Below are 21,846 nucleotides of genomic sequence, written 5' to 3' on the forward strand. Positions count from 1 at the left end.
ATAAATGAGGGCCACTCTGGTTTACTGTTGTGTAATCTGTATTTGTAGTTTTCAGTTAATGACATTCTCGTGCTCTGGGGCGGGGCTGTGGGCGGGGCTTTATGTGGTGCTCTGATTACATATTCATCTGTATTGGCTTATGACAGGTCACTGACCCCTCACTGACCTGCCCCCCATTATTACATAATGCATATAATAGCATTGATATTATTGTTGACTAGAGGTGTGCCCGATGTTATCGCATCGAGAGGGAAGTGTATGTGTGTGTACATGTGGGTGTGTGTGTCCCGCAGCTGCCTGCGCACCCACCTCCGTGCAGTCACAGCTGGCAGGAAAGAGGGTGGTTTGCGGCCTGTGCTGGAGGTGTGTCTGTGTGTATGTGAGTACATGTGTGTATGTGAGTACGTGTGTGTATATGTACATGGGCAGGCAGCGGCGGGTCCAGCGGCGAGGTGGGTTTCTAGCAGCAGCCAGCTGGCAGGAAAGACTGTGGCTTGCGGCCTGTGCTGGAGATGGGGTGCGGCGTCACCAGAGGGCGCCCGCACCCCATCTCCAGCACAGGCCGCAAGCTGCGGTCTTTACTGCCGGCTGTGACAGAGGTAGGTGGGCAGGCAGCGGCGGGTCCGGTGGTGGCGGGAGGGTCCCGGCGGTATCCCACTGGTGGTACTGTGGGAGGGCCTGGTATCACCAGCATGTGCCATATTGGAATACCCATCACTTTGGTATTCCAATATGGCGGTCGGCGTACTTCCGGTGCGGCGCTGTGGATTGTGGGATTCGACGACATCCAGACGGAAGTGGATGACAGACAATTTAAGATAAATATATATATATATTAAAATAAAAACAAAGAATTGCGCTAGTAATACCCACATATAATCACTCTCTTAGTGGGAGGCAGGATTATTGTCTAGTGTTTCATATGTCTCCGTATAAGAACCTATATATCTCACTATAAAGAGAAAAACCACCCACATAAAACACTAACTTCATAGAAAACAGGATTTCAAGTATAAACGTGTAAATATGTATATCTCACTACAACCAAGGAGCAAAACTTTTTAAAAAAAATGCAGCCAATCTTAATGTTCAATATACATTGGTGCGTCTCTCACCAAAGGAGGGGAATCGTACTGACCATACAGGTTGTTGTTCAGACCATATGCGATGTGTGACAGTCTTGGATTCACCACCTGGCAATTCCTCTCCTGATGAACTTTGATGAACTCCAATAGTGGTGAAATAGTAAGTCCAAAAAATTGAGGAGTAATAATGGGTAAAAAATGATATGGTCACCTCTAATATACTAACGGGCGATGCTCCGGCCGGTAGCAATCGCCCAGTCTCCCCAGTGCTGCAATGTCCGTGGACAATGGAACATGCAGCGGGAGACGCGGTAAATGCCGGCAAGGTACAGGACCTTGCGTGACGTCACAGTCACGTGTTAGGTCACGTGATCGGCAAAGTAAGACTGACGGAACTCGCAACCAATCCTACGCGTTTCGGAGGCTTACTGCCTCCTTCCTCAGAGATGTTTGCTGTCATTGAGGAGACACATATATACCCAGTCCATATAATGTATTGGACCTATTTATTGAAAGCAAATAATTCAATCTCGCTGTTTAAGCCATGTGGTCTAAGAGTGTTCATTTTAAATATCCACTCACTTTCTACTTTAGACATTTGTTCAATAAAATTTCCTTTTCTCCAGTTTTTCTTAACTATTCTAATACCAGTTACCGTAATACCACTAATAGAACCTCCATGATGTGTAAAAAAGTGATTGGAAAGAGGATGGCCAGTAAATTTATTGATAATATTACGAAGATGTTCAGCGATTCGTACCCACATTGGACGAATGGTTCTTCCAATATATAATTTGCCACATGGACAACTAAACCCATAAATAACCCCTTTAGTATTGCAATCAATAAAATCGGTGATTCTATTCTCAATCCCTTTATTAGTGATCATTTTTTGTTTTTTAGTGTTTAATTTTTTACATGGTCCACATTTCCTACACGAGAAAAAACCACATAAGAGATTTTGACCACCATTACTGTTAACGTTGGAAATTCTTGGAATTGAAGGTGCAATCAAATTACCAAGATTATTTGCCTTCCGAAAAACAAACCTCGGATACATAGGTAATGTTTCCCCAATAATTTTATCATTTTGTAAAATGTTCCAATGTCTATTGACAATGTTCCTAATAATCCTGACGTTCGAATTATATTGTAAAATAATCGGAATTTCATTTTTGACAAAAAAATCATTCGGAATCCGTTCTTTTGTAGAGTCCAATAATTGGTCCCTTTGTATTTTTTCTAACTACTTCTGTAGTTTTTTCCAATAATTTTACATCATATCCCTTATGTTTGGCATCCTGCAGCCCAGCAGACCTGAGGTGAGTGTGCACACTGCTCTAGGGATCAAGCAGTTATAGCAGACCCAAGGTGCGCATGCACATCGCTCCAGGGGTTCATGAGGCAAAACAGACATGGCGGACGTGACAATTATAGGCATTATCAACAGTGATATCAATGCTATTATATGCATTATGCAAAAAAACCCCTGTTTGGGAGAGAAGACAGACAATTTGCGGAGCCCTAAGTGCGTAAACACAATATTGTAGTCTTTAAAGGGTGCACAATTTTATGCACTCACCTGATAGAAGACTAATATAGCTTTGGATTATGTATCCTCAAAAATCCTTCCTTTTGGAATACTTCTCAGAAGACAGGGCTTGCAGCTTGCCTCGGGTGGATCCAAGTGAAAGAGCCGGGTTCAGGCTCACACAGGATGAGTAAATCAAGAAAGGCACATCCAGCCCATAAACGGCAGCGCTTCCCAGGACTCACATCCAAAGATGATATTCCATATTTTTTTATTTCATAGGTTAAAAAAGAGAGACAACGCGTTTCGGATACAGTGTATATCCTTCATCAGGTATCATAAAAACACAGTACAAATCCTAATAGTATAAAATTCAGTTACACTTATATATAGTAGCAGCCTTTTATCCCAGTCTCAGAAACTTGATTTAGGGTGTGGACCAAGTTCAGTTTATGGGCTGGATGTGTTTTTCTTGATTATATGCATTATGTAATAATGGGGGCAGGTCAGTGAGGGATCAGCGACCTGTCATAAGCCAATACAGATGAATATGTAATCAGAGCACCACATAAAACCCCGCCCACAGCCCCACCCACAGCCCCGCCCCAGAGCACGAGAATCTCATTAACTGAAAACTACAAATACAGATTACACAACAACCACAAGACGGATTTCATCACCAGGTATCATTGTAATCAGTGTCTGTAGGTTACTGAGCACAATCCTGCTGACAGGTTCCCTTTAAGACATCTCAGCTCTGCACTATTATACACAGTTCTCTATAAATGTGTAATATTTCTTCTTGAAACTCATCTGACAGAAAATATTGGAGCTTACGATAGTTTAGATTGTGACGTCACCGAGCCCCATACTCTAATTACCCCAGAGAGATTTCACCACTAGCTGCTCATTTATTACTGATGGAGACTGTGGAGTTTGATCATTTCAGTAGATGTTATTGTCTATAGTCACAGTGTGTGATTACAGTAGTGTCCAAAATCCTCTGATTTAACCTCTTCCTGCGGCCAGTTTTGTGTTCTTAATCAGGCCCCATTATTAATATCTGACGTGTGTCACTTTATGTGGTGGTAAATTATTCACAAAGGATAATAGAAAACAAATGGATCTTACAAATTATTCTCCAGCTTCGCACTATACCCTACATACGGTTGTACACTACTGTCTGGGCACATGGCAGTGTTCAGAAGGGAAGGAGCGCCATTTAGCTGTTTGAATGCAGATCTAGCTGGAATAGTTTGCAGACACAATGTATTGGGAGCACTGTTCATGGTCACCTGGCAGCTCAAAGGATGTCCACCATGAACATGATTGGCTCTATCTTCTCTGCTTTCCATATCCCAAGGATTGCCTTGCTCATCGCCCTATAACACCCTTACATGGAATCTGGACTTACACTGGGACCCCTAGGCTTGGACCATGGTGTTACCTGCTATTCTGTGGTGTTAGATGGCAAGAAGAATAGTCAGGTAGCTGGGTCAGAACCAGAAGGACAGAATACAGAATCAGAAGACACAAGAGTAGTCAGTAAAGGGGCCACGGTCACAGCAGGAAACAAATACACAAGCCGCAAGCTGAGCACAGAGGACTGAACCAGAGGAGACAGCGCTGTATCTGGCAGATTCCGGCCATGTGCTTTGCGCTTTAGTAGGGTGTGGTACTTTCCAGTTGGCTGAAGTAGGGAGCAGATTACTCCAGCTGGACAGCAGGAACAGATCCCAGATGAAATTGGACACACCATATGCAGAAGCCCTAATATAACTAAATGACAGAAAACCAGAATAGTCAAAATCCCCATGAAGTGATTCCATGTTTTTTAATTAATTCACTGATGGTTGTAATCTATATACACGGGGTCAAAATTGTTGGTACCCCTCTTTTAATGACAGAAAAACCCACAATGGTCACAGAAATAACTTGAATCTGACAAAAGTAATAATAAAGAAAAAATCTATGGAAATGAGCAATTGAAAGTCAGACATTGCTTTTCAATCAAGCTTCCACAGAATGTGTAAATCACGGGGTGTTCACTAATTAGCATCACAGGTGTCTACAATCCTGGAATCAGTGAGTGGCCTGTATAGAGGCTACAGATCCTCACTGTGCTGTGTGTTGACATGGTGCGTATCACACTCACCATGGACCAGAGGAAGCGAAGGAAAGAGTTGTCTCAGGAGATTAGAAAGAAAGTTATAGACAAACATGTTAAGATACTGTCACACTTAGCGATGCACCAGCGATCCCGACCAGCGATATGACGCAGTCAGGATCTCTGGTGCATCGCTAAGTGGTCGCTAGTGAGCTGCCACACAGGCAAATCTCACCAGCGACATCGCAGGGGTCGGGGGTCGCTACTTGTCAGACGAGGCGATCCTGACGTCCTCCCGCCCGCATCCACCAATCGCTCGTCGGCGCCACAGGAAGCCCAGCAGGAGGCTGACGACGAGAAACGGTCCAGGATGTTCTTGCGCGATCAGCGATAACCAGCGGGGGAGCGGTCGGAGGTAAGTATCAGACATAGCGATATCGCTAGCAATATCGCTATAACGTCACAAAAACCAGTGACGTTATAGCGATATTGCTAGCGATATCGCTTAGTGTGACAGGCCCCTTAAAAATTATAAGACCATCTCCAAGCAGCTTCATGTTCTTGTGACTAAAGTTGCCCATATTATTCAGAAATTTAATATCCATGGGACTGTAGCCAACCTCCCTGGACATGACCATATGAGGAAAATTGATGACAAATCAAATAGATGGATAATATGAATGGTAACAAAAGTGCCCAGAAAAACTTCTAAACAGATTATAGGTGAAGTTTAAGCTCAAGGAACATCGGTGTCAGATCGCACCATCCGTCGTTGTATGAGCCAAAGAGGACTTCATGGGAGATGACCAAGGAGGACACCATTGTTGAAAAAAAAATCATGAAAAACAGACTGGAATTTGCCAAACTACATGTTGACAAGCTACAAAGCTTCTGGGAGAATTTCCGAAGGACAGATGAGATAAAAATGGAACTTTCTGGCAAGGCACATCAGCTCTATGTTCATAGACGGAAAAATGAGGCATATCACAAAAAGAACACTGTTCCTACTGTGAAACATGGAGGAGACTTTGTACGTTCTGGGGCTGCTTTGCTGCATCTGGCACAGGGTGTCTAGAATCTGCAGGGTACAATGAAATCTCAAGACTATCAAGGGATTCTAGAGAGAAATGTGCTGCCCGATGTCAGAAATCTTGATCTCAGTCGCAGGTCATGGATCTTGCAACAGGATAATGACACAATACACAGCTAAAAACAGGCAAGAATGGCTAAGAGGACAATATTGGACTGTGCTGAAGTGGCCTTCTATGAGCCCTGACCTAAATTCTAATGAGCACCTTTGGAAAGAGCTGAAACATTTCATCTGGAAAAGGCAACCTTCACACACGAGACGAGTGGGCCAAAATACCTGTCGAGAGGTGCAGAAGTCTCAGTGACAGGTACAGGAATCGTTTGATTGCAGTGATTGCCTCAAAAGGTTGTGCAACAAAATATTTTAGTTAAGGGAACCTTCATTTCTGTCCAGGCCGATTTCATGAGTTTTCCTTTTTTAAATTCTGTGGAAGCATGGTTGAAAAGCAATGTCTGACTTTCATTTGTTAATTTTCATAGATTTTTGATTTATTATTACTTTTGTCAGATTCAAGTTATTTCTGTGACCATTGTGGGTTTTTCTGTCCTTAAACGAGGGGTACCAACAATTTAGACCATGTGTGTAGGAGGAGTGAATATTTTGACTCTACAGCCACTTTCCGGAAATTAACATGCAGTGGATGTTGGAGAGTGAAAATTACACATTTGCCATTTTCTTACCCAGCACATAGTGCCCAGATTGTGCTCCAGGAGACACACACCAAAAATTAAGTGGATTCTTCTCACTATAATATTGCTAAATACAGGGATCCTAAGGCTATGTGCACATGTATGCAGAAAATTTCTGCTTATAAACCGGATTCCTTCCCAGAAACCGCACGTTTTTTCTGCGCGTTTTCCGTGTGTTTTTTGCATGGTTTTTGCGCAAAAAAAAAGCACGGTTTTTATGCGGTTTTTTTTCCGCGCAATTCCATACACATAGAACTAGCCAGAAATGCGGAAAAATCCGTGAAATTAATGAGCATGCTGCGTTTTTACAGCGAAGCGGTTTTGTTTTTTCGCGGTAAAAAACATCAATATGCACAAAAAGTGCAAAATGCATAGAAATGAATAGGAAGTGTATTTTAATCGTTTTTTTGGCAAATCCGTGGAAAAAGCGCGAAAAAAACGCTACGTGTGAGCACAGCCTAAATGCTGTTTGCGCACACTGCAAGACTCCAAAATGAGAGCGGATTTTGCTGGATTGGTTTATAGAAACCTTGTTGCTTTTCAGCAGCCTTTGAGCCACTAATAGTGCGGGAACCTCTGTTTTTCCATTGACAGATGATGGACCTGAGTGGGGACTTGGTTTTGTGAGATGAGAATTGGTATTATTTTCGCCTACATAACATTGAATGGTTTCTTTATATTTGATATTTGGGAGGCAGAATGAACAAACAGTTGAACACCACACACTACTGGTTCATCCAACAAGGTTTTCTATTAGACTGTGAACTGTCATTGTCTTGGTAAATAATTAAAGGTTTTTACATAAGCTGTCCATAAAAATGGCAAGCTACCGTAAGTAGAAATGTTCAAAAATATAAAACTCAAGGATATTTTATTAATAAATAATAGTTTTTTATCTTAGCAGATGACTGTACCAGGAGATCAGAGGGACAGCTGACATCTTCAATTTTTAAATCTGATCATCTTGAGATCCAACAAGATACAACTGAAGTGATTGCTGTTACTCCAGATATATCATCATCCATTCACAGCAAAGATCTGTCATCTGATCCTATGAAACGGGTCCCATCTTCTGATTCATTACTGACTAATAAGGGAAATCAATGTCACAAAAGAGGCATTAAAAAACAACCTGCTACTAAAGCAAAGAAGTCATTCTCATGTTCAGAATGTGGGAAATGTTTTAACCAGAAATCCGATTTGGTTAATCACCATAAAACTCACACAGGGGAGAAGCCTTTTTGCTGTTCAGAATGTGGGAAATGTTTTGCACTTAAATCACATTTTGTTACTCACCAGAGAACTCACAAAGGGGAGAAGCCTTTTTCCAGTTCAGAATGTGGGAAATGTTTTATACAGAAATCACATTTTGTTACTCACCAGAGAACTCACACAGGGGAGAAGCCTTTTTCCTGTTCAGAATGTGGGAAATGTTTTATACAGAAATCACATTTTGTTACTCACCAGAGAACTCACACAGGGGAGAAGCCTTTTTCCTGTTCAGAATGTGGGAAATGTTTTATACAGAAATCACATTTTGTTACTCACCAGAGAACTCACACAGGGGAGAAGCCTTTTTCCTGTTCAGAATGTGGGAAATGTTTTGCACATAAATCAGATTTTGTTAGACACCAGAGAACTCACACAGGTGAGAAGCCTTTTTCCTGTTCAGAATGTGGGAAATGTTTTAACCGGAAATCACAATTGGTTTATCACCATAGAACTCACACAGGGGAGAAGCCTTTTTCCTGTTTAGAATGTGGGAAATGTTTTAACCTGAAATCAGATTTGGTTAATCACCATAAAACTCACACAGGGGAGAAGCCTTTTTGCTGTTCAGAATGTGGGAAATGTTTTGCACATAAATCACATTTTGTTAGACACCAGAGAATTCACACAGGGGAGAAGCCTTTTTCATGTTCAGAATGTGGGAAATGTTTTAACCAGAAATCACAATTGGTTTATCACCATAGAACTCACACAGGGGAGAAGCCTTTTTCCTGTTCAGAATGTGGGAAATGTTTTAACCAGAAATCAGATTTGGTTAATCACCATAGCACTCACACAGGGGAGAAGCCTTTTTCCTGTTCAGAATGTGGGAAATGTTTTATACAGAAATCACATTTTGTTACTCACCAGAGAACTCACACAGGAGAGAAGACTTTTTCCTGTTCAGAATGTGGGAAATGTTTTAACCAGAAATCAGATTTGGTTAATCACTATAGAACTCACACAGGGGAGAAGCCTTTTTCCTGTTCAGAATGTGGGAAATGTTTTATACAGAAATCACATTTTGTTACTCACCAGAGAACTCACACAGGGGAGAAGCCTTTTTCCTGTTCAGAATGTGGGAAATGTTTTGCACATAAATCAGATTTTGTTAGACACCAGAGAACTCACACAGGGGAGAAGCCTTTTTCCTGTTCAGAATGTGGGAAATGTTTTGCACATAAATCAGATTTTGTTAGACACCAGAGAACTCACACAGGGGAGAAGCCTTTTTCCTGTTCAGAATGTGGGAAATGTTTTAACCGGAAATCACAATTGGTTTATCACCATAGAACTCACACAGGGGAGAAGCCTTTTTCCTGTTCAGAATGTGGGAAATGTTTTAAGCTGAAATCAGATTTGGTTAATCACCATAAAACTCACACAGGGGAGAAGCCTTTTTGCTGTTCAGAATGTGGGAAATGTTTTGCACATAAATCACATTTTGTTAGACACCAGAGAATTCACACAGGGGAGAAGCCTTTTTCATGTTCAGAATGTGGGAAATGTTTTTGCACTAAATCAGAGTGTGTTAGGCACCAGAGAACTCACCCAAGGGGAGAAACCTTTTTCATGTTCATAATGTGGAACAATTTTTAGCCAGAAAGGGAGTCTTGTTCCACACCAAATAACACACATGGGAGAAACTTCTTTCTTGTTAAATGAAAAATAAATCTTGATCACATCAGAGAAGCCATTTTTCCTGTTCATAATGTGGTAATGTTTTAACCAGAAATGGAATCTTACTAATAATAATCTATCTTTTTATATAGCGCTTACATATTCCGCAGCCCTTTTCAGTTTGCACACATTATCATCACTGTCCCCAATGGGGATAACAATGTAAATTCCCTATCAGTATGTCTTTGAAATGCAGGAGGAAACCCACGCAAACACGGGAAGAACATACAAACTCCTTGCAGATGTTGTCCTTGGTGGGAAGTTGAACCCAGGATTACAGCACTACAAGGCTGCAGAGATAACTACTGAGCCACCTCACCAGAGAACCCACACAGGGGAGAAGCCTTTTTCCTGTTCAGAATCTGGGAAATATTTTAACTGGAAAGCGCTTCTTGTTAAACATCAGAGCAGTCACACAGGGGAGAAGTCTTTTTTATTTTCTTAATGTGGGAAATATTTTACTTGGAAATCAGCTGTTAATAAACATCAGAGACGTCCCGTAAGGGAGAAGCCTTTTTTATGTTCATAATGTTGGAATAGTTTTAACCAAACTTGAATTTTCTTAAATGGGTTGTCTCTTGTCATTCCTCATGTTTGCTGACAAAGAGATAAAACTAAACTTCATTAATTCCAAATGTAAAACTATACCCATAATTCACCCCCTGAAGGTTAGTCAGTAGGTGACTAAGAGAAAAAAACACCCCACATTTCAGTATATAGGGTGAGGTGATGTATACACACTCACTCTCCAAGCCTCTCATTTCTATGGGTTTCATTGTGATCGCCAAAGGCGTCATCAGGTGACTATTTAATATTGATCTATATTCAAGCGAGACTGGACAAAAAACAATTAAAATCATGTATCATGTTATCCGAAACAGAAAACTAGCCCCATATAGGCAGATCCCAGACTTCAAACTATATACTTCATATAGTTTTCACATCACGAGAGACATGGATCTATCATTCTACAGGAAACAACCTAGGGGTTTTCAGCCTCGGTTGGAAGAATACAGATCTATACAGATCTACTATTGCTGAACCATGGATACGATTGGAGAAGCCAGGTTGTGATCCTCGGATCAACTGGCCTTTTACCTTGTATGGACTGAATGGATTGTCATCTTCCTACACTTGTCGTTACCTCCTCTCTGTGCGTGCCACAGGTGGGGTAGCGACCCTGGGAGCGAATCAGCGGAAGGGTGAGACTCTGTAATGTTCACTCTGTTGGGTATTTTGCTGGGACTGTTCTATGTGTTAGCTGCCTGTTTTGTGGTTCAAAAAAGCATTGCCACACTGTTTTACCCTCACTGTGTGTTGTCTGAGTAGCGTTATGCCCATGTTAAAGGGAGAGCCGGCGTTCGGTAGGACGATCCCTGATTCATGTGGTTTCAGCCAGTGGATGGGGGCACCCGCTGACCACCCCATGTCTCCACAGGCATGCTTCAATAGTCTCAATGGGAGGCTAGAAGCTGCTATAACCTGATCGGCTCTGCTACATACAGGCAATGCTCAGATCACCTGTATGTAGCAGAGTTGCTCACTTGCTATGAGCGCCAACCACTGGGCAGCGCTCATAGGATCCGGCAGTGACAACCATAGAGGTCGGCTGGAGACTTCTGGTTGTCATGCTAACTCATCAGTGACCCGCGCTCATGTGACAGGGTCACTGATGTGCGGGATTTCTGGCCCATCATGTGCGAGAAAAGATGTAGGCTCAGCGCCGTGGCTCACATCAAAAGGACGGAGTCTGACAGCGTACATTTACACCCAATGTCAGAAAGGGGTTAAAAGGGATTGTTTTTACAGACAGAAGTGGTAATCAATCATGTATACATACAAATAACTACAAAAATACACAGCTTCTAATGTTAAATAGTATAGAGTTAAGACAAGAAAATATAATTTGGGTAAATATAATTTGTGCAAAATATAATTTAAAACACAGATAAGAGGCAGAGATGCTGACCTGCCCAGGCCCCCAAACAAATGCACTGTCAGGGTGAGTGGGCCCATATAGTTTTTTTTAAATCAGATAAATTTTTATTTAACCAAATTTAAGGTACAAAACAAAAGAACAAAAATCGCAATGAGAACAGCATTAACAATGGTCATTAGTTTCAGAAATTCTCTCCCCCCCATTACATACAAGAGCAGCAAATAATGGATGGTGTAACCTAAGTTCAGGGTCATCTTCTCTCCACCCAAGGTGTCCACAGTGTCTCAGATGTTCTTTTGCCTTTTCTTTTAATGTAAATGTTTTTTTCCGTATTCACAATATAGTCAGATTGTCTGAAAAATTCCCTCAGTGTCGGCGGATCTTCATTTATCCAGTGTCTGGCGATCAGTTTTTGCGCAATATATAATAATCTAGCTAGAGCCACCTTATATTTATTATGTACCTGGACCTCCTCCACATATCCCAGTATACACACCACAGGATCCCTCTCAATCCTACAACCATACGCGCCTCCTATGGCATTAAGCACCGCCGTCCAATATGGGTTCAGATTTGGACACTGCCATAACATATAGAGAACTCCAGCCCCCTCCATTCGGCACCGAGGACACTCAGAAGTCTGTCTCAGACCCGCTCTATACAGCCATCCAGGAGTCCTATATACTCTATGGAGTACATATATCTGCGAGAGTCTGCCCGGTTCACTCAGCGATAATTGGGGTATGTATTCCATAATCACTTCCCATTTATCTTCCTCTATCCTACCCAACTCCTCCCATTTCCCCTGTGCTCTAATAGGATAATTATTTAAAAAAGTATGCATTAGATCCTTATAAATGCCCGACACTACCCCTTTTGTTCCCCCCTCTGCACAGACATAATCAATATATCCTTGTGAACCTCCATATTCATCGTCCTACTCTGCGTACCATAAGCATGCCTACACTGCCCATATTGAAATCTGCAGACCTCCCGTAGCCCGTAATCTTCCTGGAACTTTCCAAACGGCACCAGTCTCTGCGCGTCCTGCACCTGAACCATGTACTGTATTCCCAGTCTCATGCATTTTTTAAATTCTCCCATTTTAACAAATTCCGGTAGAGTCTCGTTTTGCTATATCGGGGAAAAATTTGTCAAGTGTTCCAAACCCCTCATCTTTTTAATTGCCTCCCAGACTTTATGTATCAGCGCTAAAGTAGGATACATCAAACCCAACTTCCTAAACCTTCCTGCCTCCAACCCCTGAACCAAGGTATCCCTCCCCGTCACCTGGACCAAGACCCTTTGTATTGAACCAGCCCCAGACACATCCTTCCACCCCCTCATCTGTTGGCCCTGAGCAGCTAAGTAATAAATCCAAGGGTTCGGAAGCACCAGTCCCCCTCCATCCTTGGGCCTCTGTAATATCTCAAGTCTGATCCTTGGCTGCTATTTTCCCACACAAGATCCCTAAATATAGAGTCAATAGTACGAAACCACCGCTTAGGGAACCAGATAGGGGCATTGTGCAAGGCGTATAGCAGTTGGGGCATCAAAATCATCTTAATCAGATTAATTCTTCCCTCTACTGAAAGATACAGTTTACACCACGCCCCTACTTTACTCCCAAACTTACTCAGCAGTGGAATCAGATTCAAATCTGCATAGCTCAAAATCAGAAGTGCCACCTGAATGCCCAGGTATTTAAACTGTCTCGCCACTGCTAACCTACTACCCTCCCCCGACACTGGCAAATCAACAACACAATCATCTACAGCCATGACAGTGGATTTTTCCCACTTAATTTCTAATCCCGATGTAGACCTAAATGTTTTAATAATTTCCATTGCTCTCAACAACGACTCTCCGGAATCCTCCAAAAAAAGCAACACATCATCTTCATACAGTTATACTTTTTCTTCTACCAAGCCATATCTGAACCCTTTAACCGAAGCCGTCCTCCTAATTGTCTGCTCCAGGGGCTCCACTGCCAATACAAAAAGTAGGGGGACAGTGGACACCCCTGCCTAGTCCCCCTATGAAACGAAAAACTCCCAGACATTTGCCCGTTAACTTTGACCCTAGCGGTCGGGAAAGTATATAGCAACCGTATCCATGAAATAAAGGTTGGCCCAAAACCAAAGCGTTCCAATACCCTGCAAAGATACTGTCACTCAACACTATCAAATGCTCTACGCGCATCCAATGATACCACAACCCTACTGCCCCTATTGTGTGACGGCAGCTGCAAGTTCAGAAAAATTCTACGCAAATTAATCGCCGTACACTTTTTTTGGCATAAAACCGTATTGGTCCGGATGGACAAGATCCTGAACCACACTCGCCAAACGGCTAGCCAAAATCATTACATCCACCGTCAGCAACGAGATGGGCCTATAAGATTCTGCCAACCCCGGATCTCTTGCCTCTTTCGGAATAACCACCACCACCGCCTCCCTCATGGACGCCAGTAATTCACTCTGCTGAAGAGTCTCTTCAAAAACCTTTTGCAGGCTGGGTGTTACCATCTCAATTAATTGTTTGTAAATTTCACTCGGATACCATCTGCCCCCGGGGCCCTATTATTAGCCATAGATGTAATAGCCATTTCTATCTCGTCTTTTGTTACGGGCAGCTCCAGTCTCCCCCTATCACTATCTTTAATACTCGGGAGCCATGCTTCCTGAAGAAAACCCTCTATGTCCCTAAATGAGTCCCCGGATCCCGAAGAATATAACTGATTATAGAATCGTCTAAATTCCTCCAAAATACTGTGTCCCCCACCTCCCTTCCCTCATCAGTCTTCAATTTATATACATAAGACGATTCCCTCTGCGCCGCTACCACCACTGACAACAGAGGCCCCACTTTTTCACCTTCATCATAAAATTGCGTTTTCTGGAAGGCCCTCCTCCTCTCTGCTTTCCTCAGATACACCTTATTAACCTCTTCCTGTGCACCCCTTGGCCTACTCTGATTTTCTGCTGATGGTCCAGTACCACATCCCTCTCCACCCTCTCCCAAGTTTCTATTATTTTCCTGTCTTCTAGCTGAGATTTCGACCTACACCTGGACATCTCTTGAAGCAAAAGACCCCTTAGGACCGCTTTCATAGCGTCCCACACCACCCGACTATCAGCACTGCCTTCAGTAATCCGCCAATACTCCTCCAGTTCTTCCTTTATAGTATTCATATCAATATATTCCAGCCACACTGGGTTCAGCTTCCACCCACCTCCCTTCCCAATCTTCCCTCCTACCCATCTAATGGACAATTCTATAGGCTTATGGTCTGGAATCACCCTTGGGGGGTATTCCACTCCACAGACCAGTTGCGCCATTAGTTCATGTCCCAGTGCCATATCTATTCGTGAGAGAGACCCATGTGTCGCCGAATAACAAGAGTAGCACACCGCGTTCTCATTCCTCACCCTCCACAGGTCCATCATTCCAATCTCTGTAATATAATTCCCAAATGCCGTCAGTTTCCTAATGCTTTTACCTGCACTCTGTTTAGGTCTATCCCACCCCTCATCTATAACATTATTGACATCTCCAATAATAAGTAGTGGTAATCCCGTACCCCGCTTATATAATTCCATAACCTCACATAGCTTTTTCCCGCTATATGGCGGTGGTATGTACATAGCTACTATACATAGTGATTGCCCATAGATTCTACAAATAACAAAAATATACCGTCCTTCACTATCAACATGGCTTTCAATTTCTTCACATGGCGTAGACGCTCCTATTAATGGCGAGACCCCTCTAGCATATGAAGAATACGTGGAATGATATGCTCCACCAATCCACCTCCTCTTCCACCTCCACCTTTTCCCTCTAAATGAGTCTCCTGGAGGCATAGAACTCTGTTTTTTTCCATAAGATTTTATTTAAATTTAAATAAAGTCACATTAACAACAAGGTAAAACAAACAAAAAAATTAGCCTCACTGTGTCCTATATTAGGATTCAGTTCGTCTTGCAATGTAGTGGGTCTCCAGCCAATAGTCGTGACTTGTGACTTATCACAAGAAAGAAATCTTGGCGAGTCCCAAAAATGGACAAAATCCTCAAATTTATTTCAAATATTTTAAAAGCTCATACAGGTTGGGGATACATCTCAACGCGTTTCTGGCAAAAGCCCTTATTCACTGAGATGCAGATTCCTTATGATACATGGTCTAAAAACAAATGGTAACCAACCGCTGATCAATGAACACACATGTTAGCAATCAATCACATTTTGAGAATAATTTGCATAATCAGCAAGCTAGATCCCAAGGAAAAAAAAATCACACTCCATAATCAAACCACCGGAATTTAATATAGATAGTGTCATTTCTATCATTCTTACCATTGGGGCATTTTGTGTCACGCCTGATGATCCAAAATCGTTCTCTTCGGAGGAGTTTTTCTTCCACTCACCGCCTCTGATAGGATTCTCCACTCTTTCTATCCCATAGAGTGAAACATTGGTTGTTCCCCCTTCTGTCTCTCTGCACAGTGTTTCCTGCTCCTGAGTAGGAGGCCTTCTTATCTCTGATGTTAGTAACATGTTCTGTGTCCTTTTCTGTAATTTACGCATTGTGCGGCCCATGGATTTCATTTTACGTTCTTTGCAGAATATACAATACACGGCATGGTTTGTGCTACAATTGATGAATCTTCTGATCTCGTTGGCGGCATCAATCTTTGGCGTTTGCAGGGTATACTGACACACGGCGCATTTGGGACATGCAAATTTAATAAACCTCTGCAGCTTAGCCAAGGTTCTTTATCACTTTTGGAGGCCTGTATAGACTTGGGGAAAGAGTAGCACCTACTGATCGCCCTTTTCCCGGCACACATACTAATCCATTTTCCAGGATTTTATATAAGTCCTGACCTTGGAATAATATAGGGACATATCTATGTACAATGTTTTTATTTCCTGAAATTGGCCACTATATGGAGAACTAAAAATGGTTTTATTTTTCATTTTGTTATTACTTTGTTATTACTATTTATTCCGTCATCTCGAGTGTTTCTTACAAGACCTTTTGTTATTGCTGTATCAGTTTGTTTCTTCCTGTGTCCCCATCAGTCTCGATGTCGCTGTCTCTGCTTGCTCATGGCATAGTGTGATGTCAGAGCGGTTTCTATAGATTCTATTTAGTCCCCATAAGGGATGAATTCGCAGTGGGTGCAGGGTGGCAGCTGTCCGCTCTAAGGGTGGTGTTCCCACTGATTTTCTGTAGTGCCGATATCTGACTTTTTGTTGTTTTACATCTCCCATAAGAAACAAATCCAAGAGACTGATTTTACCCTGTGGTTCGGTATATGTAAATTTTACATTTACATCATTGGCATGGATATAGGATACAAAATGTGGGATTTTCTCCACTTGCCCGACCCATATTAATAGAACATCATCCAAATATCTCACATATAGCTCAAGGTCAATTTTGAATGGATTTTTGTCGGTAAAAATAATGTTTTCTTCCCACCACGATACAAAAAGTACCGCTAAAGATGGAGCGAAGCACGAGCCCATTGGGCAACCTCTGATTTGGAAGTAATATTCCTCATTGAACATAAAGTTATGCTCTAACAGATATTCAGTGCTGCGGATAATAATTTCCTTTGTTTCATCCGTGTATCCGCTGTATTTTTGTAGGTGATGGAACACAGCAGTGCTAAGTTCTGTGGAATAGATGAGAACAGGTTCACCACATCACACGGCAGGCATTTAGACTTTTCAGACCATTTTACATCTTTCATATAATCGATTACTGATGACGGATCTTTTATAACCTGGGCTTCTGGGAATGAATGGCTGTAGATAAAAATCTACCCATCGGCTTAAATTCTCATTCAAGGAAGAAATGCTGGATATAATGGGACGCAGGGTGTAGGAAATCTAATTTATGGAAGCCCATGGAATATTGGTGTTATCGGATTATCAGGTATAATATTGCAAATTATTTGGTTAAAGAACACCCCCATTTTCTCTCCATCTTCAACCAGTTACCCAGGGTTTTTCTGCACGATTCTGTAGGGTCAAATTGAATCCAGGAAATCATAAACCCATTTTCCATAAAGTTTCTTATCCATAAGGACAATGCAGCCGGCTTTATGGGATTTCTTAATCACCAGGTCTTCTCTTTGGGATAAGCTGGTGATTGCTTTTTTCTTATTTTACCGAAAAGATTCCAAGGTAGAATGTATTTCAACTTTTCAGTCTTTAATTGAAAGAGATTTGATAGAACTTTCTCAAAAAAATAAACAGAATGTATCACTCAAAAGAAATAATCTAACCATAGAGGAAAAACACCAATATTTCATGGGCTTCCAAAAACCCATAAATTAGAATTTCCTACACCTCTGCATCCCATTATATCGAGCATGTCTTCCTTGAATGAGAATTTAAGCCGATGGGTAGATTATCTACAGCCATTCATTCCCAGAATCCCAGGTTATTTAAAAGATCCGTCATCAGTAATAGATTATATGAAAGATGTAAAATGGTCTGAAAAGTCTAAATTCACTCTAGGTATAATAATACCTATATAATGACTTTTCCCTGTGTGGGATTTTTGATAAAAAGGTTGAGAACTAGTTGGACAACCCCTTCTCATTCCTCATGTTCGGTCCTGTTAAAAATAAAAACACTTACACAAACCTCCCATGCTGGCTTCGTTTCAGTGGTGTGGGCACTTGCGTTCTTGGGGCTCTTTTGAGGTTTTTACGTCATGTGAGCCCTGTGCCCAATCAGCGCTGACGTCACTGTCCCCACCTTCGGACAAATCCATCATCATGAGGCCGTCAGAGAGCAGCTGCAGCCCTGGCTTCCTGTTCAATATGTCCGAAGGAAGGAACAGTGAAGCTGCCGCTGATTGGGTGCAGGGCTCGTGTGATGTGACACATAAGCCCCGGGACAGTGAGTCTCAGCACCGCTGAAGTGGAGCCGGCATGCCAGTGGAGTAGGAGTGTTTTTATTTTAAAGAGGCCAAACATGAGGAGCGAGTTCACTAAGAAAAAAAAGATATATATACCGTATTTTTTGGACTATAAGACGCACCTAGGTTTTAGAGCAGGAAATTAGGAAAAAAAAATTAAAGCAAAAAATTTGGTCAATTCTGTACTTAACCCCTCATGACCAAGCCTATTTTGACCTTAATGACCTGGCCATTTTTTGCAATTCTGACCAGTGTCCCTTTATGAGGTAATAACTCAGGAACGCTTCAACGCATCCTAGCGATTCCGAGAATGTTTTTTCGTGACATATTGGGCTTCATGTTAGTGGTAAATTTAGGTCGATAACTTTTGCGTTTATTTGTGAAAAAAATGGAAATTTGGTGAAAATTTTGCAATTTTCAAATTTTGAATTTTTATTCTGTTAAACCAGAGAGTTATGTGACACAAAATAGTTAATAAATAACATTTCCCACATGTTTACTTTACATCAGCACAATTTTGGAAACAACATTTTTTTTTGTTAGGAAGTTATAAGGGTTAAAAGTTGACCAGCAATTTCTCATTTTTACAACAAAATTTACAAAACCATTTTTTTAGGGACCACCTCACATTTGAAGTCACTTTGAGGGGTCTATATGGCAGAAAATACTCAAAAGTGACACCATTCTAAAAACTGCACCCCTCAAGCTACTCAAAACTACATTCAAGAAGATTATTAACCCTTCAGGTGCTTCACAGGAACTAAAGCAACATGGAATGAAAAAATGGACATTTTAATTTTTCCAACCAAAATGTTCTTTTAGCATCAGTTTTTTCATTTTCACATGGGTAACAGGATAAAATGTATCTTAAAATTTGTTGGGCAATTTCTTCTGAGTACACCGATACCTCATATGTGGTCATAAACCACTGTTTGGGCACACGGCAGGGCTCAGAAGGCAAGGAGTGCCATTTTACTTTTTGAATGGAAAATATGCTTGAATATTTAGCGGTTGCCATGTCGCGTTTGAAGAGCCCCTGTGTGCCTAAACATTGTAGCTCCCCCACAAGTGACCCCATTTTGGAAACTAGACCCTCCAAGGAACTTATCAAGATGCATAGTGAGCACTTTGAACCCCCAGGTGCTTCACAAATTGATCCGTAAAAAAAAAAGTACTTTTTTTTTCACAAAAATTTTATTTAGCCTCAGTTTTTTCATTTTTACATGGGCAACAGGATAAAATGGATCCTAAAATTTGTTGGGCAATTTCTCCTGAGTACATTGGTATCTCATATGTAGTCATAAACCACAGTTTGGGCGCACGGCAGGGCCCGGAAGGGAAGGAGCGCCATGTGACTTTTTGATTGGAAAATTAGCTCCATTCGTTAGCGGACACCATGTCGCATTTGGAGAGCCCGTGTGCCTAAACATTGGAGCTCCCCCACAAGTGACCCCATTTTGGAAACTAGACCCTCGAAGGAACTTATCTAGATGTGTGGTGAGCACTTTGAACCCCCAAGTGCTTCACAGAAGTTTATAACGCAGAGCAGTGAAAATAAAAAATCATTTTTTTTTGCTCAAAAATGATTTTTTAGCCCACTATTTTTTATTTTCACAAGGCTAACAGGAGAAATTGAACCACAAAAGTTGTTGTGCAATTTGTCCTGAGTACACCGATACCCCATATGTGGGGGGAACCACTGTTTGGGAGCACGGGAGAACTCAGAAGGGAAGGAGCGCCATTTTGGAATGTAGACTTTGATGGAATGTTCTGCGGGCGTCATGTTGCGTTTGCAGAGCCTCTGTGTGTCTAAACAGTAGAAACCCCCATAAGTGACCCCATTTTGGAAACTAGAACCCCCAAGGAGCTTATCTAGATGTGTAGTGAGCACTCTGAATCCCCAAGTGATTCTCAGAAGTTTATAAATGCAGAGCCATGAAAATATAAAAATATTTTTTTTTCCTCAAAAATGATTTTTTTAGCCCGCTATTTTTAATTTCCCCAAGGGTAACAGGATAAATTGGACCCCAAAAGTTGTTGTCCAGTTTGTCCTGAGTACACTCGTACCCCATATGTGGGGGGGGAAACCACTGTTTGAGCGCACGGCATGGCTCAGAAGGGATGGAGCGTCATTTGACTTTTTGAATGGAAAATTAGCTCCAATCGTTAGCGGACACCATGTCGTGTTTGCAGAGCCCCTGTGTGCGTAAACTTTGGAGCTCCACCACAAATGACCCCATTTTGGAAACTAGACCCCCTAAGGAACTTATCTAGATGCATAGTGAGCATTTTGAACCCCCAGGTGCTACACAGAAGTTTATAACGCAGAGCCGTTAAAATAAAAATATTTTTTTTTCCTCAAAAAATAAATTTTTAGCCTGCTATTTTTTATTTTCACAAGGGTAACAGGATAAATTGGACCCCAAAAGTTGTTGTCCAGCTTGTCCTGAGTACGCTGGTACCCCATATGTGGGGGGGACCACTGTTTGGGCACACTTTGGGGCTCGGAAGGGAAGTAGTGACGCTTTGAAATGAAGACTTGATGGAATGGTCTGTGGGCGTCATGTTACTTTTGCAGAGCCCCTGATGTACCTAAACAGGGGAAACCCCCCACAAATGACCCCATTTTGGAAACTAGATCACCCAAGGAACTAATCTAGATGTGAGGTGAGCACTTTGAACCCCCAAGTGCTTCACAGAAGTTTATAACGCAGAGCCTTGAAAATAAAAAATATTTTTTTTTCCTCAAAAAATGATTTTTAGTCCACTATTTTTTTATTTTCACAAGGGTAACAGGATATTTTGGACCCCAGAAGTTGTTGTCCAGTGTGTCCTGAGTACGCTGGTACCCCATAAGTGGGGGGGACCACTGTGTTGGCACACATTGGGGCTCGGAAGGGAAGTAGTGACGTTTTGAAATGCCGACTTGATGGAATGGTCTGTGGGCGTCATGTCACGTTTGGAGAGCCCCTGATGTAACTAAACAGTGGAAACCCCCCACAAATGACCCCATTTTGGAAACTAGATCACCCAAGGAACTAATCTAGATGTGAGGTGAGCACTTTGAACCCCCAAGTGCTTCACAGAAGTTTATAACGCAGAGCCGTGAAAATAAAAAAATATTTTTTTTCCTCAAAAAATGATTTTTAGTCCACTATTTTTTATTTTCACAAGGGTAACAGGATAAATTGGACCCCAAAAGTTGTTGTCCAGTGTGTCCTGAGTACGCTGGTACCCCATAAGTGGGGGGGACCACTGTTTGGGCACACGTTGGGGCTCAGAAGGGAAGTAGTAACGCTTTGAAATGAAGACTTGATGGAATGGTCTGTGGGCGTCATGTTATGTTTGCAGAGCTCCTGATGTACATAAACAGTGCAAACCCCCCACAAATGACCCCATTTTGGAAACTAGATCACCCAAGGAACTAATCTAGATGTGAGGTGTGCACTTTGAACCCCCAAGTGCTTCACAGAAGTTTATAACGCAGAGCTGTGAAAATAAAAAATTATTTTT

At 41.9% G+C, this 21,846-nt stretch overlaps 1 protein-coding gene across 1 annotated transcript in view; it reads left to right on the top strand.

The window, feature by feature from the left end:
- Nucleotides 1–9,688, top strand: part of LOC141082466 (uncharacterized) — a 98,267-nt gene extending 88,579 nt beyond the window's left edge. The window contains exon 7 of the mRNA XM_073566407.1: nucleotides 7,407–9,688. Coding sequence (XP_073422508.1) covers nucleotides 7,407–9,370 — 1,964 coding nt within the window. The 3' untranslated portion in view covers nucleotides 9,371–9,688. The remainder of the gene's footprint in view (nucleotides 1–7,406) is intronic.
- The last annotated feature ends 12,158 nt before the right edge of the window (nucleotides 9,689–21,846 follow it).

This window comes from Dendrobates tinctorius, unplaced genomic scaffold (genome assembly GCF_039654945.1).
Source record: "Dendrobates tinctorius isolate UK_male_01 unplaced genomic scaffold, ASM3965494v1 ptg000017l, whole genome shotgun sequence".
NCBI classification, from domain to species: Eukaryota; Metazoa; Chordata; class Amphibia; order Anura; family Dendrobatidae; genus Dendrobates; species Dendrobates tinctorius.